Below are 15,645 nucleotides of genomic sequence, written 5' to 3' on the forward strand. Positions count from 1 at the left end.
GAAACGGAAATATCGGCAGCCAAAAATTCCAGACTCTCGAGCAGAGTGAATTAGGAGAGATGGATGAGATGTTTAAACGTGGCTTTGGCATTGATGCATTGTTTTGTAAGCTCAAAGGATCTCCTAATATGTATTCCGCTCCATTCCAGTCACAGGCATTGGCGTTCTCCATCTCTCATGCTGACAGAAAAGCTGTAAACAAGATTCAATATGTTTTACGTTGAAAAATCATTTCGCATATTGCCGCTGTCAGTCAAAACGGGGCATTGTTGGAATTGCTTTTCGACCTTCGATTGCTAATATCTCCCATTGTGCGTCAGCGCAACGCGACGCCCAAAAATGAATCATCTTCCGTCGCTTAGTCAAAAAGCTCGAGTTCTGCTGCCACTGATTAAAATGGAGGCACGTGTCAACGGCACGTCACTCAGGATGCGCTCAGACTCCGTATCTCAAAAAGCAAATGAGTGCTGGAACATGTAGAGAATTGTGAGTACACTGCAAATCATCTACAGATGACCTTGAGGCAGTGGACACTGGCGTACGAAATGCTCAGACCGTGTGGAGGAAAAAAAACGTTGACATTGATGTCTTCCAATTACAATGTGGTTTCTCAGATGTTGACGTTGTCATGGGAACAAGAAGCGTGCAAGGCTAGTGTCTTGATTTTATTGAATAATGTAAAATGTATTGATTTTTTTCCTCATGTGAAGGTTGAAGCCGCTTCACCTGCTCGGATGTTCTTTTCTGTTTGTCTCTACGCAGCTGAAAGAAATCTGTTTCGACAGCAAACCCGGGTCGCGGCCCTGGGCGAAGTTCAGAGGAATGTCACCTGAAGCATTGTCGACTTGGGGATGGATCTCTCGAGGAGGAGAAAACGCAAGAGTTGCCTCTGGAGCGCCTGGCTGGAAAGGTTAAAGGAGCTGCACTCTCGACCATCGGCGGGCTGACCGGCTCTGCCTCCAGCCCGAAAATGCAAATTTGCCTTTGGATCTTCTGCTGACGTGGCCTCGTTGTCAGAGGTGAGTGCACGAAACGCGTGTCTGGGTGAAACTGTCGGAAACTGTCCGTGTGTGTATATAGAACGTTACCTTGGTTGAAGGTAATCGAATAAAATGCGCTTAATGAGTGACTGTGTAAAAGTGTGAGTGGAGGTTTGCTACCTCATGAGAACAGGACATTTGTTGTGGCAACTGTCTGAGGAAGCAGATGCAAGAATTTCCCGCCACTTTGGTGGTAGAAGGTTGGAAATGACCTCAGTCGGAGAAATTGTCACCCTGTTCAAGGGTTCAAGTCAGCCTAGTTACCCTAGGTAAACCGCTGACTCTCAAATTTGCAAAACGGGGCTACTAAATGGTAAGACCGCGGATAAAATGAATCCTAAAATGAAGTTAACCTGTACGGACTGGAAATTCGTAGAGAGCCAATGTCCTTCAACGACAAAACATCTAAATGTAAAAAAAATAAAATAAAATTAAATTAAATTAAGTTAAATAAATAAGTAAATAAATATTTATTTTTTTATGTATTAAATATTTATTTATTTATTAAATATTTATTTATTTATGTAGGATAAATATAATTTTAAAAAAATAATAATTTCGCTGGCCGGCTGAACACACAAACATTACTGCACCTGCAGGATCATATTAGAACTATGTGCGAAAATGACAGATGGGTTCGAAGACGTTGACTTCTGGATGTTCTTGGCTGAAAAGAGGCAGAAAGTGAAAGAGGAAAAGTTGAAAGAAGGGAACCATCCCCTCCACCCTTGTTTCAATGACCTCAATCCTAGTTTTCTTTTGCTGTTGTTGTTGTTGTTGTTGTTCATCAAGTGTTTCAAACCATATGGGAGGACATTTCTTTAATCAAGCCATAGAAAATACAAAACCGTGGAATGCAACGTTAACACAGAGGATGCGTGTGGGCTGTCCAGGTGGGATTTTTCGAACTGGGACCTGAATAAGAGGTTGGCATGTATTTGTGAGCAGCTTGTTTTGTGCCCCCGCCCACCAAGTGATCCGAAAATAAAACAAAAATAGACACACCAAAAAAAAAAAAAAAAGAAAGAAAAAATACTGAGAAGAAGAATGTTTATCATTCATTAGAGGGGCAAAGGAAATAAACGAGAGCAGAGTGGCTGCGGGTTGTGAGAGATTTCCCCTCTCCCCTCGCTATAAAAAGAGCTGAGCGGTGCAGAAAGTCTTCATTTAGTTTTCTCTCCACTGAAAACCAACAACTTTTTCCTTTTTTTTTTCTTCTGTTTGTTCCTGTTGTTGGCAATAGACATCTTCTCTGAAATACATTTTCGTCGTTTCTTAGTCCAAAATGGTCTCCGGTCACAGACATGACAAGTTTCTGTTCTGTCTTTTGAATCGTCTCTGTGAAAATATAGATTAGACAGTTTTCTCTTCATGTCTGGCCACCACTGCAGCGGTAAACAAAGTGAGCTCGGAATCCAACAGAGCACGGTGCAGAACATGTTTGTGTGCGTTTGTGTGTGTGTGTGTGTATTTTTTTTATGTGTGCGTTGGAGCAAATGTCTTCTGAAGCTCGGTGTCTTGATGTCACACTTCGGTCTGGAAGTCACCCTCGGAAGAGTCCGGGGTGTTTGCCGAGGATGAGTCCCAGTTCTTATTGTGTAGCTCCATGCGGTCTTTCTGCTCCCCTGGCATGATGGTCAGCTCAGGGGTCATGGTCTTAAAACTGTCCCACGAGCTTCTGTCCTCGGGGGTTGACTTGTCCTGACGGGGATGGAGAGGACAAAAAACAAACGAGCCATGTAAGGTAACGGGAGGAAATCTTGTCTTACGGAAGCTGCTTCTTGTTTTTTCTCTGCGTTCGACAGCACTTTTATCCGCATTGTTTAAAGCAGTGACAACCCTCAAAAGTGGACCGATGAGAAGGGAACAGGAGCATTAAGTTGATCTCACGTTTTTGTTTTTTTTAAACAAACCATCTGTTTAGTCACATTTACTTGGAAAAGAAAATGAAGCAGGCAGCCTTTTTCGTCATTTAAAAACAACTTTGAACTGATATGGTGAATACAAACAAGGCACTTTCATCTGAAACTCCGTCCTAGTGGCTCCATGAGATGCTTGGACCTCACCGTCATGAAGTAATCAAAATATTTGTAGAAGCCCGACAGCAGGGGCGCCCAAAGTTTTTCGTTTGGGGGTTGCAAGGGCCACTTTAAAATTCCTCCACTTTAAAGATTTAAACGTGCTGAAATCAGTCAAGCAAGCGATGCTGTTGTGTGAACATCTTTGGAAAAGTGTCGCTCGGCAGCTTGATGCTCACGGTCATGAGGCAGATTGCTTGTTTTTGTGTGTGTGTGTGTGTGTGTGTGGCCAAGGGCCCTGTATCTCACTCGCCTGTGGGCCGCTTCAAATGTCACTTTGAATATATGCCGCGGGGCACTAAAAAATGGATGGCGGCCCGCAAATGGGTCTTCCTTTGGACATAACCTGCCTTACAGGATATGACAGATGGTATCGCACCACATTGTGATTACCCCTTGGTAAATGTGTGATGCTGAGCTTATATTTTCATTGCCATTTGTTGATCACGAGAGTGGCTAACTGGCTGACAGGCAGCAAAATGTTCCTCTTGTTAGACTTGGTGGAGGTCGGCACGCCGCATGCCCCTGGAGTTGTTTCAATCGGTTTCGCCGATTTCAAACTTGGCCCCAGCAACTTTTGGAAGCCGGTATGTTGCCCCTTCAAACATGGCCGACCGACGCTGCAAACAAACTAGACGCTCAGTCTTCTGTACCCTTCAAAATGAGATACTTTCATTTTCGGCAATCAAATGTGGCAAACCAGCAGGATGCGCAGTTGTTGTGAGGAGGCATCCGTCTATGTTGATATATTTCCCCACCGAGCTGCATTGCCTCCTACTCCGAAGCAGTCGGCTCCACTTCACATGGACTAATCATGGGATGAAACCCTGCGGGCTGGCGGTCTGTGATCGCTGCATGCGGTCCTCAGATGTACCCCCCACCCCAGCCCCCGCACATGTAAAATGCATGTTGGGGGGATTAACTACTCTATAGGCAGAATTAAGCACCGGCTAAGGATTATTATTCAAATGCCATTCTTGTGCTTGTGGAGATAATGATTTGCAGATTCATGCTGTGGCGACTTGGGGGGGGATGAGTCGCAAAGATGCTTCTTGCTAAAAATGTAAAATAGAAGCAAATGAGATGGATTACTTGTGAGGGCGGATCATCCAAGGGAAGATAATATGGGGCTGTGGACAATTCTTCAAAATGGGACAATGCGAACGGGCTTTTCTAGTTTTCTTCCATAGCCAAAGTCGTTTCTTCAGCATCCTTACACCTCCAAAATTCCTTTTATCCGGCCAATGGCGTAATCCGCACACTTAATCCCAAATCTATCCGGTCACTCGGGACTCACAAAATACAACTCAAGAGATCTGCAGTCGTACAGAGTGCCCTCTCCCTCTCCCTCCCCCCCAAGCCCCCGCCCGGCAGTACGATGATCATTGCCGGAGCCCCAGGGAGCAATATCTGCCTGATTATCATTCTTGCTGCGTCACATTCTGACAGTTGGCAAAAAAATGAATACAAAAAGCGTAATCGGGGAGCCAATTTGCATGCTAACTGCTGACGAAGGAGCATTTTGTAACGCGGGAGTGTGCGTAATGCAGCAGTTAAGCCCCGGCGCCATCCCCGCGAGAGCAAGGCTAACGCGATTGTGTTGCTTCTGCATGTCTATCCATTGCCTGTCGCCATCTACGCGGGCCTCTGTTCCTCCATGCCCAAAAGCGCCAGCTCATCCTGTTCAACACCCCCCCAACCCCCAACCCCCAATCTAGATCTCTGCCAGAAACCCCTCTACTTACACTGGATGAGTTCTTTTCACCTCCAGCAGACGAAATGCTCCATCGCTTTTCCCTCTGCGGCAGTGAAAAGGGAGGAGGCATGCACGAAGCGGCGACCAGAGACACCGACAGAGAGAGAGAGAAAAAAACAAGGGAGAAATGAGAGAAAAGGAGGAAATCAAAGTCACTCGCAACTCTGCTTTTACACAAACAGCATTGCTCTTGCCACTGGCGGGTGAACGGCTCGCTTTTGCTTTGTTGACATCATCGCTTCTCTCCCACTCTTTCTCTCTCTGCCCGTCACTCAAAAGCCCTCGTCAAGGTCCAAATGATCAATGATCATGGAAATGAGCTAGCGCGCAATCTTGGACTTGTTGTACAACTTTAAAAATAAAGCGTGGAAGATGGCATTAGTTTAGAGAACCTAAACTTTTGGTGAATCTCGATACAACGATGCTTTCTGACGCTATGGTCACCGTATTAAAATGACAGCGTTAAAATGCATCCTTTTTGCAATGGTGGGGTACATTAAAAAAATGCATTTTTCCTCCTCCTCATTGAACACAATCTATTTTAGTTGTGAACGTGATATAGAATGTGTGGTCCAATATGAAATGTGTAAACCTGATAAATCAATCAAAGATATTAACAATCGTCTCTTCTAATTCTTCTTACCGAGTCACAGTGTCACTGGCGGGCTATTTTTAGTGGGCTCCTCATGTTGTCCTCGGGGTTAACAATTACGCGCTGGCACCGTCGATTATTATTATTTTTTTTTCAAAAACATGTTCTTTATATTTCAGGACAATGAACATTATTAGTCAAAAGGCGTCCTTCCTACTGTCATCCAAGCTCCTTCGGCCCCACTCATTGTCCGTGAATAACTGCTCACCCCTCCCTTCTCTGCTCACAGAGAATGCTAACTCAAAGAAGTTAATTGGAGGCTATTCATTTCAAAGAGAAGGCTTGTTTGCTCAACTCTGCAAGGAGCCAATCAGTTTGCGCCGTGCGTCAAAGTCCCCTCAAACAAGAAAAGAGCTCATTATTGGTGACAGACGGTATTCGTGGCTACTGAAACCTTGACCTTTTTAAAACCACGGTGAACCGTCAAACTGGTAATTGGCCCTTGCTTCTTTGAATACAATTGAAAAAAAATGCTAATAATAACATGTACGACAAAGACAGAACTAAAAGCACCAGAAGGTATTTTTTTGAGAGGAAACTACAAGTGGCACAAAGCAAGCAAGGCAAGGAAAAGAATGCAGAACTTGTTCAGCAGCAACTAAGCACATTAGTGGCCCTGGCGCCGAACGAGCACCAAGTTTTCTGGGGTGGAAAAGGGCTATGAGAGGAGTGAGAGGGTGAGTGGGTACAACTTTACCTTTGTTGACTTGGTTGCCCATGGATCTGCAGCCTGTCTGGCTACACTCAAACTGAGACGTGACAATAAGCAACACAAAGACCCCCCCGTCAGCCAACAAAGCACATGAAACGGGGAGGGGGGGGGGGACAAAAGAACAATCAATATAGCAAATTAAAATACATATGGAGTATTAGGCTCACAGGGAAAAAAAAGTAAATGGCGTGACACATGGAAGAAAACAAATAACATTTAAAAATGCACAAGCAGACTGAGTGGATACCAGAAATGTTTTTTTTTTAAAGGTCTCCCCTTTCTGAGTTGTCATCTTAGTCAGCAAAAGCATGAGTAGCATCATTTGGCCTTCAGTTGGAATGAATGGGTTCTACAAACAACCAGGCCCTTCAAAGGAGCCAAATTAGGAGAATGTAGGGCGAATAAATTCCATTAGTACAACACATTGCAAACAAACGAGCAATCAGACGCGCGCTGTCTGGGCTGTAATGAGAAGCCATGTGATCCAGGCCAGCGCCGCCGCACTGAAAACAGTCCCCTCGCTAGTGAATCAGCTTTTTACGCCTTTCTTTAATTGGCCCAAGTGAGCCGAAACGGCACTACGCCGCTCGGCGCATGAAGCCGGGGCGAAGCTTGCTTGTTTTCAAAGCCACCGCGACACAAAGCAGGTCTGCCCGATGCTCGATTTCCTTGGGAAACGGTTGCGAGTACCCAAGCCAAGCCCGAACAGGATAATATTACAGTGAAACTCCTCTACATCGAAATCATGTTCACAGCAAGCAAATTTTCACAACAGAGGGTTTTTCACTGTAGCAAATTTCATCTCAGATGTACACACACACACAAACGTAGGTGTATTCTTTATATATTCCAATAGTGCATATGTATGAGCACACACTTATTTGACACTTCACATAGTCAGTGTACTGTTGTATACAGCATGTTAGTTGCTCCATGTACAGCACTTTGTATGCAGCGATGGCTGTTTGAAAGTGCTCTAGAAATACAGTGAGTTGAGTGTAGAAAGAAAAAAAAGGGAAAGAAATTGCAAAATTTACGACCAGCATTCACTCTCACTTCCATCAATTCCTTAAGATAAAAGATAAGATATCCTTTATTTGTCCCACACTGGGGAAATTCACAGCCTCCAGCAGCAAGAATGTAGGTTTCCCCTTGGATAATGTATTTTATTTTGCTTCCTCCGTCTTTCATTTAGATCACTTTTAACTCTCTCTTCCAGTGTCAGAATGCGAATGGTGTTAATGCATGAAGCTTTTTTTCCACATTAGGGGGTATTTTCGCCCATGTGGGTTTCATTGTTGAGGAGTTACACTGTAATTAGAAGCAAGCTGACGGGGGAAAATTCATCAATTGTAAGCCTCACATGGGTCAACAAGAGGGAAACGAGGGAGGCGGAGAGAGACGTGACGTCAAGCTGTGAGGACAAACGGAGGGGAATTAGATTAAGGGCGGTGGCGGGTGGGGGTGCAGACAAGCAGGCAGGCTTGTTTTACTGTCGGAATATAAAAGGCCCCTTTGCTTAACTCCATCAAATTGATTTTCGGGACCTCCCGGGTTTTAAGTGCAAGCAAATTGGCCACCTTCAATCAACAGGGGAAAAAAAAAGGCTGCCAGTACAAATGATCTATCTTCAATGTATGAGACATCACCAAAGTACACACATTACCTTCGCTAAACGTCCCTGCACTTGCCAAAAACCATCAATTACAGTTGTCACGGTTAACTATCGATTCATAAAACCACCACCCTGAGTCGGCCCTCTTCTTTTTATGATGCAGCCTCCTCTCTTTAAGATCCATGCCACCATACATGTCGGCACTGGAGGGGGCCTCCGCATTGGGCTTCCAGGTCACATCTTCATCATCGTCATCATCAGGCAGTATGAAACTGCAGAGAAAAGTTTCCCTGGTCTGTGCCATCTGCATTCAACGCAGACACGCGCTGTCTTGCTGCAAAGGGGAGCCGAGCACACCTCACTTAATCAAGAACGCAGCGGGCGACGGGAGGCCAATACTGTATCCGCCACAAAATGCCTCCGCCATGCCCATGATGTGGCACAAACTCTCCCTCTGCTCCACATTTGACACGCGCACACGCGTGCGGCAGCCGTCCTGCGCAAAGCACAAGTATGACATCATAAGCAGCGCGTGCAAATATGTGTTATGAGCCCCTCTGGACCTCGCCAAGAGAAAAAGGCGACCGTTCTGCTTTTGCCTGCCAAGAAGCGGCTTGAAATCGGAACAATGGAGCAGGCGCCAGTGCTGCGCGTACACTGCACACTGCCTCTTGCAAACATGAAAAATTTCTGCTAGCCATAACACCCCCCCCCTTCTACTGCAAGTATCTACGATGTTTAAAGCAATGCAATTTGGAGGTTTGTGAAGAAGTGTCTGCCTTCATACAGGTTCTTTTCATTTGTGCTAATTTGAGCATCGCGATGAGTCATTACTTCATGGCCCAAAGCTATCAATTTGGTAAACAGCGGCATGACCAACTAGAAGTGGAGTGATTGAAGATCTGTGACGGTTCTGTGAGGGGTCCGCATTTCGATCGTTGTCTCTTGGACATTTTCTGGTATCCACTCATCTCCTCGCCAAAGTCAGCACACGGATCCAAACTTAGCGGAGAGGGAAAACGGATCAAGCCTTCTTAAGCCCCACAAGCCTTTGTGATATTTCCGAGAGGCTCATCAGCACCTCCGCACGCACGGCGCGCAGTTTAGCCCGGTTTGCTCGCCAATGGCCGAGTTTATGGCGAGGATATCATGCTTTATGAGGTGATTATGAATCTCTTTGCATGGGTCATTGTCCTTAGGATTTATTCTGAAATTCTAGTGGCTAGAAGGCTTTAATTCGGGTTTGGGAAGGGACGCGATGGCTTCACGGTCGGACACTCCACATGACGTGACAGCAATAGAAGCACAACATGTCAAGCTTGTGATCATTTTTGTTTGTTTCAAAGGTAACTTATCCAGCATCCCGTCAAAGGAAAGCGAGTCTGCTCGGGATGAAAGGAGATCAAAGTGTAGCAAAGTGGCCAAATGCCAAACGTGGACACAAACTCACAAGGGCACACGATGCTGCGACACGCACGCCTTTGTCACACACTACACAAGACTGGGAAGGCGGACTGCGCACGTCCGTCCACCACTCACGGCCACGTTCGCGGCTTGGTGAAAGTGGGACAGACATTTGCACACCCGGTGGCAAACGATGACATTCACACGAGTGAACTGTTCCCCACCAAAAGTGGGGCTACTTTATTGGGAAGTGAGAGGGGGGGCTCTAGCGCACGAGGCTTACGTTGACTTTCTTTGTAAACCAAAGAAGCTCTGCGCACGAGCGTCGGTTCTGTGTTGTGCCTTGGCGGTGGGGTCGGGGGAACCTGTTTTAGAAGAAGTTAAAGGGTGTTTAGGACCTCGGTGACGGTGCTCTTTCGACACTTTGCAGTAGAGAGGGGGAGAGTCCTGCAGAGACTCTCTTTTGTCGTCGTTACCTGCAATAGGTCATGAATTATCAGCGCACAGACGGAGAAGTCCAGCATCTGACTTTAAGAATGAGTTTTACGACTTCTACGCTGCTTCGTGTTCAACTGCCGCTCACGTCGCCGACGTGATTATCGTTGACATTACCTGTCACGCGGCAAGGCGGAGAGCTTATGAGCGTTAATGGGAAATTATTAAAGCATTACTCGGGCTGTAATTGTCGATGAAATGGAGGTGACACCGGGCGGGCTCTGCGGAAAAAAACAAAAAAACAAACAAACACGCCAAACAGAAAGGAACAGAGGGGCACCAATCCCTACAAGTACACACGAGCTAATGTCTCTCTCTCTCACACACACACACATTTCATCTCCATAATTAGTGTATTGTCAGAGTGTCGGTGTCTGGGGGTGACTCTCAAAGTGAGTTGTTGACAACGGCACAGATAAATTGAAGCTGGGTCCCGTCAAAAGGCTGACACTGATAGCGTTAGCCGTGTCATTACTCACAGTTAAATGAACTGCCCACTTTCCTTTTTCATATAACGCATTCGGATGCCGTACGTATCGTCGGCCGCATTTTAATTCGAAGATGCACTCGGCGATTATTCGCACACCGATGAGCACGTAGCAGAGCGCCTGCTTATATTGCTCTTGCTGGCAGTGTGCCATTTGTCTTGCCCTTCATTCTCAATTTTATGAACAATACAGGTAACAAACGGGTACCCAACGTGAACTAGTCACAGTCTCCATGAAGATACTGAACAAATTTGCCAGATGAGGAAAAGGCAGGGTGTTTCCACGGCATGGCCAATATGAGCTGTGTCAGGCGCCATTCCTCCGCCAGTGATGTAAAATGGATGTGAAGCCACGTGGTGCCAACGCCCGGGGAAAGCACACCCATGGAGGCTGCCCGAGTCTCCCCGGCCGTCGTCCTCTGCGCAGATGAGGGAGAGTGTGAGCATGTGTTGCAATCTTAATGAAAGTGCCCCTCTGAAGGTGAGCGCCGAGTGCGCCGGGACTGGCTTTCATCTGCTGCTAATGGTCTTTTAATGAGTCAAAGACGCTGCAGTATTATACGCCCACCCGAGACGACGCACACACACACACACACACCCACACACACACACACACAGGTCTTGGTCAGACCAAGTCCACTAACTATGGATTCTAAAGACACTAAGAACTAATTGGACACAGAGCCAAAGCACTTTTGGCCAAAGAACATGTGTTGTCTTCACTAGCAGTATGGTGTGATCAGCTAATGGACTTGCACACGGGGGGTGAGCTGTCTTTGCAGTTTTTGGGAGTTTGCAGTTTCAATATTTGATGTACGTATACATGGATGTTTACTTTGCCGTGGCAGGGGGGGTGGGGGGGGGTGCGGCTGTGACAAATTGCAGGGCTTATTGAATTGGTGCAGGGAAGCTCCCAAGCTAAATTTGAGGCAGTTGGTCTTACCTTGAACGTGGACATGGCTGGGTCCCTGCTATACCTGTCTATGGTGTGGAACTTGGAGGAGTGGTTGAGCTCATGGTACAGCTCAGAGTGTCTTTTGCGAGTGTGCATCACTTTCTGGAAGGGAAGAAAGGAAGGGGACACCAAAAACAAAACAAAAAAATGAACCAAAGAGAAAACAAAATAAGTGGAAAGGGGAGCAAAGTGGGGTGGGCAAAATGGGGCCCGCGGTGGAGGTTTGGTGGAGGAGCGCGTGCGGACAAAGCGGAGGGAACGGCGGCGAGGATCTTCGTTGAAGGGATTGAAGATGGCTTGATGCCCTATTTCTTTGCTCTTTTTAGAGTTTGGCAATTAGAGGGCTGATTTGAATTGGTCATATGATTGTCTGCTGTGATTGTGTCATGTGGATGATGCTGCCATTTCCATAGGCGCAGTTCCCAGCTTGTTCTCTGACCGACATAAGCCCGGCGCTTGAAAATAATGTTACGGTACTCTAACTGCAAAATCAAACAAGCAAAGGGCTAAACGCTAAACTGCGGTCATGCAACAGCCAGGGACGAGCGAATCCAGTTCGATTGCCAGAAACAACAGTTAGTAGCTTGCCACAAGTCAAGACGGCACATACGCTCAAATCACGTTCTCCGATCAGGTCGGAAGTGAATGTCCAGTCTTTCAAAGAATCCCATTCCAACTAAAATCCCTCCCAGTATGGAAGGGAATTATCTTTGGATAAGAATGACAAGACTGGAAATTCCCAGGAAAGCTCGGTCGTCCTACAGAGACCGTGACTACCACGCAGACAAACTATGTTGTTCCAAAAACACCAGCCAGTCAACCAAATGCAATGACCCCAAAACTCAACTACAAGTAATTATGCAGACACATGGAAGACTCTACTTTGCTGTTTCTTTAACCAGAACCCCCGCAGCGACATTGCGGCGTGATCTCTCTTAATCGTACAAGACAGTGGGATGCGTGACCCATCAAGTTATAATTTATTGCCGCATTCATTTGGTGAGACAGAAAGAAGGGCATTTGTTGGAGAAACAGCAGACGACAAAAGTCTGTTCCGCACCCGCTATTTGCATTTCATGCAGGGGGAGGAGGGGGGGGGGGGTTATGCGATGCTCCGATGTACGCTAAATCAGGTCCTTGGCAGAAGCACAAACGGAAGCAAAGACAAGCAGCTACTGTATAAGGGGATGACGGTCCAAGACCTTACCTCAAAGTCCAGCTCAGAGTATCGTACTCTTTTCCTCTGCAAGAGGAGCGGGCCAAAGGGGAGAGAAGAAGGCGTCAATATCCACCCGCTAATATTGATCTGTAGCTATGACCCTCACCTTAGGGTCACTTACATTAAAAAAAAAAAAGAAGAGAGCTAATATGTTCTGGTTTCCCAACAGCAGACAAATATTCTTCGAGTCCGCAAGAAGCGCGGGCAAATTATTCTGTCCATTTCGACATAATTGGATCAGTAACGTGGAATAACCCAAAATTAGCGGGCGTTTTACACAGCCAACGATTCGTCTGCATGAATCGGTCTTGAACGTGTTTCCAATGAAATGACAGCAAGAAAAGAACGCTCGATCGAACATACGCCAAATGTTTCTCAACCTCAAATTGCTTTCAAGACCTTCCCCGCCGTACAATTCTGCAAAGGTCGTGGAGCCAGCGCATGTTTCCAGCTCATCCGCGGCCAAGGCACTGAGCGGCGCCGTGTTCTGTCTCGCACTCGGGGCACGTGTTGTCTGCCAAATCTGCATCTGGCACTGAGTTGAGCTTCTACCCACAGCGAGTTAAAAGCTGCGTTTCCCCTGCAAAAAGGTCGCGAAGGCAGCCAAGTCCACCACCTTCCCCCCAAAGTAAAGACATTCAAATGAGTTAATAACATCAACATCTCTTTCTTTAATAAAGAATCCGGCAATCAAGCGCACTTAGCAATGGCAATCATGCAACGTGCAAGGAAATTCCTTCGGTAGCGCTTACTGCGAAATGGGGTCTGGGTGCTCTACTGGTTTCCTGAGCTCGATGAACCACTAAGCTTTTAATTCGGGTTCCCAAGCTCAAACTCAACTGCTAGCTGAACCCTCTGTTGCCATGTTTGCACGGTGTTCCTGTTACATCATGATGATGTCATTTTCAAGAGACAGACCCCCTTCTACCTCCTACAACGTTTCCAGAGGATACAATCACAGAGTCCAAGTTTCTGTCCTGCCGGTTGTGCAACTCGTGGCGTCTTTATCGTCAACCCTGAAAGAAGCCTCTCCACTGATGTGGGAAAGTGTCCTTTTCCTCCTTTAAATCAACGTTGAGTCAATATGACCTCGATGCGTTTCTGCTGGTATAAATGTTCCCGATCTGACTCACCAGCTCGCTTGTACCACCAAAGAAAACTCAGTCATGTAAATACACCTCTCATGAGAGAGAGAGATGATCTTTAAACACCGCGATATCCTGTTCTGTCAGTGCCGAAAGAATAGTTGAACGGTGTGAAGGGTCATTTCTTTGACCGCCATTATCCCCTTCCAAGTCTTTTCAAGCATTTCCTTGAGCTACTGACTTACCTTTATTTACCTGGCGGATTGACCTTGAGCAGTGATCCGCACGTGAATGCAACATTCGGCCGTTAACATTTCAACACCGCACCTGCCTACAACTTTCGAACCTCAAGTGAAAAACCCAACACGGTTAACAAGCCGCGGCTCCCCGGGGAGCTCTCCTTTCAACTCTGAAAATGGTACCCACCTCGAGGGATCCCGCCGACAGGCTCACGTTGGCATTGTTGCTGCCCAGGTTGCGCGGCAGGGTTCTGGTTCTATCCGCCGTGGTCCCCGCCGTCAGAATTTGTCTGACCGAAGGCCTCTGGCCTGGCTTGAGCTGGAGTGAATGCCCGTGAGGATGCATGCGCACCCCGTGGGGGTGGACGAGACCGCCCGGGGCCATCAGGTGGCCGTGTCCGTGGGGCAGCGTTTTGATTGTCCCGTAAGAACGGTTCAGGTTCACGTTGATGTTCATGTCGCCCACACCGGGCGGCACAAAATCAGCCGGGTAGGCCTCGCTCTCGGCAGGATGGAGGGTCAAGGGAGACGGGGGAGGAGGGAACGGGGGGTCCTCCGCCGCGATGTTGAGAGGCTTGTCTTCGCCTCCCAGTCCCAGAGCTCCTCCTTGGGAGGACGGCGCCGGAGGTTTGATAGCGACCGTCCGTCGAGGTAAGACCATGTAGTCTCCCTCTCCGACACTGCCCCCGCTCCCGGCGCTTCCGTCCTGGGAGGTGTTGGAGGACCCGGGCGGTCTGGCCCAGCCCAGGCCGCCGTCGGTGCACAAGTAGATGGGAGCGCCGCAGCGCTGCTGCGCCTGTTGTCTCTGCTGGTCGACATTCATCTCCTTCTTCAATGAGATCTCGCTCAGCTCGTTGAGCCCTCCGAGCTGCGGAACCTTGCGGAAGTACAGTTAGTGCAGTTTGACGTGTATTCTTTTCAATGCAATTCCACCTGGAGCAGCGGTTCATATTTCATCCGGTGTTCATGCCGCCAGGCTTCCCTTAAGTGGGAGACAAATTTTCCCTTCCATGTATGAATGACTTGATTTGACTCAAACTTTTACAGCCTTGTCGGGTATCTTATTATTCTTTTTTTTAAGTGATGCTGGTGTTTCAGAAACTTATCTGATCTGGCATATTTTGCCAAAAGTTGTGTCTTGTGAAAAGTAAGCTTATCCGGAATGACAGTATTCCCGCAGGATGGAAGCGAATTGTCAAATATTTATCTGCGCAGGCTTTTAACGTTTGGTTTCGGGAGAACATTTGCGGATGCGATCGCCATACCTGCACAACAAGGTTGGGAGGGGGGATGTTCCCGGGGAGGGAGCTGAAGTTCACCCCGACTCCCCCGTCCTGATGGGCGGCGAGTTTGGGATCATCGTCATCATCCAGGGATATCCGGGACAAGGTGCCCGTGATGGTGGCTGGGTTGCAGGTGTTCACCTCCTTGAAAATGACTGAAGGGACGCAGTAGGTACAAATGGTTCCCATCGGGGGAGCAAAGGGGCAGAGGGTGGAGGAGAGTCGGGGGGGATTTGACTTATGTGAGCTCGACTCGTATCAGCCAGGAAAAGTCGATCGCAAGCATTTCACAAATCCCATCGATGCTCTTATATGGCTCTCACTGATACGGAGTTTTGTCTTTTGTGACCTTAAGCCTCTTCCCGGCGTATAATTGGCTCTCGGGGCACATTTTATTTGATTTCTTTTTTTAACAGCTCAGAGAATGAGCATCATCCCCAAAATGAAATCGAGCCAAATGCCTTTATTATCCCGTGGCCTCTGATCACGCAGGCATGCTGTATCAGCGAGCATCGACTACGTTTTTTTCTTTTTGCCAATTTACTGTGTTCAGCGACGGGAATTGAACCGGGAATTAGCGAGGGATATGAGAGAAATTCCAAGAGAAAAGAAAACAAAAAAAAAA

At 47.2% G+C, this 15,645-nt stretch overlaps 1 protein-coding gene across 23 annotated transcripts in view; it reads right to left on the reverse strand.

Annotated features, from left to right (window-relative positions):
* Window positions 1–1,844: 1,844 nt before the first annotated feature.
* adgrb2 (adhesion G protein-coupled receptor B2) overlaps window positions 1,845–15,645 on the reverse strand; it is a 90,888-nt gene continuing 77,087 nt past the window's right edge. For 9 of the 23 annotated variants that reach the window (XM_052070076.1, XM_052070073.1, XM_052070075.1 and 6 more), the window contains 5 exons: window positions 15,003–15,175; window positions 13,925–14,614; window positions 12,402–12,437; window positions 11,183–11,296; window positions 4,864–6,275 (listed from right to left, as the gene is read on the reverse strand). In XM_052070076.1, coding sequence (XP_051926036.1) covers window positions 6,030–6,275; window positions 11,183–11,296; window positions 12,402–12,437; window positions 13,925–14,614; window positions 15,003–15,175 — 1,259 coding nt within the window. In that variant the 3' untranslated portion in view covers window positions 4,864–6,029. Of the gene's footprint in view, window positions 2,742–4,863; window positions 6,276–9,178; window positions 9,623–11,182; window positions 11,297–12,401; window positions 12,438–13,924; window positions 14,615–15,002; window positions 15,176–15,645 lie in introns of those variants that run through there. The other 14 variants (XM_052070079.1, XM_052070095.1, XR_007963110.1 and 11 more) reach the window with 13 other exon arrangements.

Source organism: Hippocampus zosterae, chromosome 7 (assembly GCF_025434085.1).
Source record: "Hippocampus zosterae strain Florida chromosome 7, ASM2543408v3, whole genome shotgun sequence".
In the NCBI taxonomy this organism is placed as follows: Eukaryota; Metazoa; Chordata; class Actinopteri; order Syngnathiformes; family Syngnathidae; genus Hippocampus; species Hippocampus zosterae.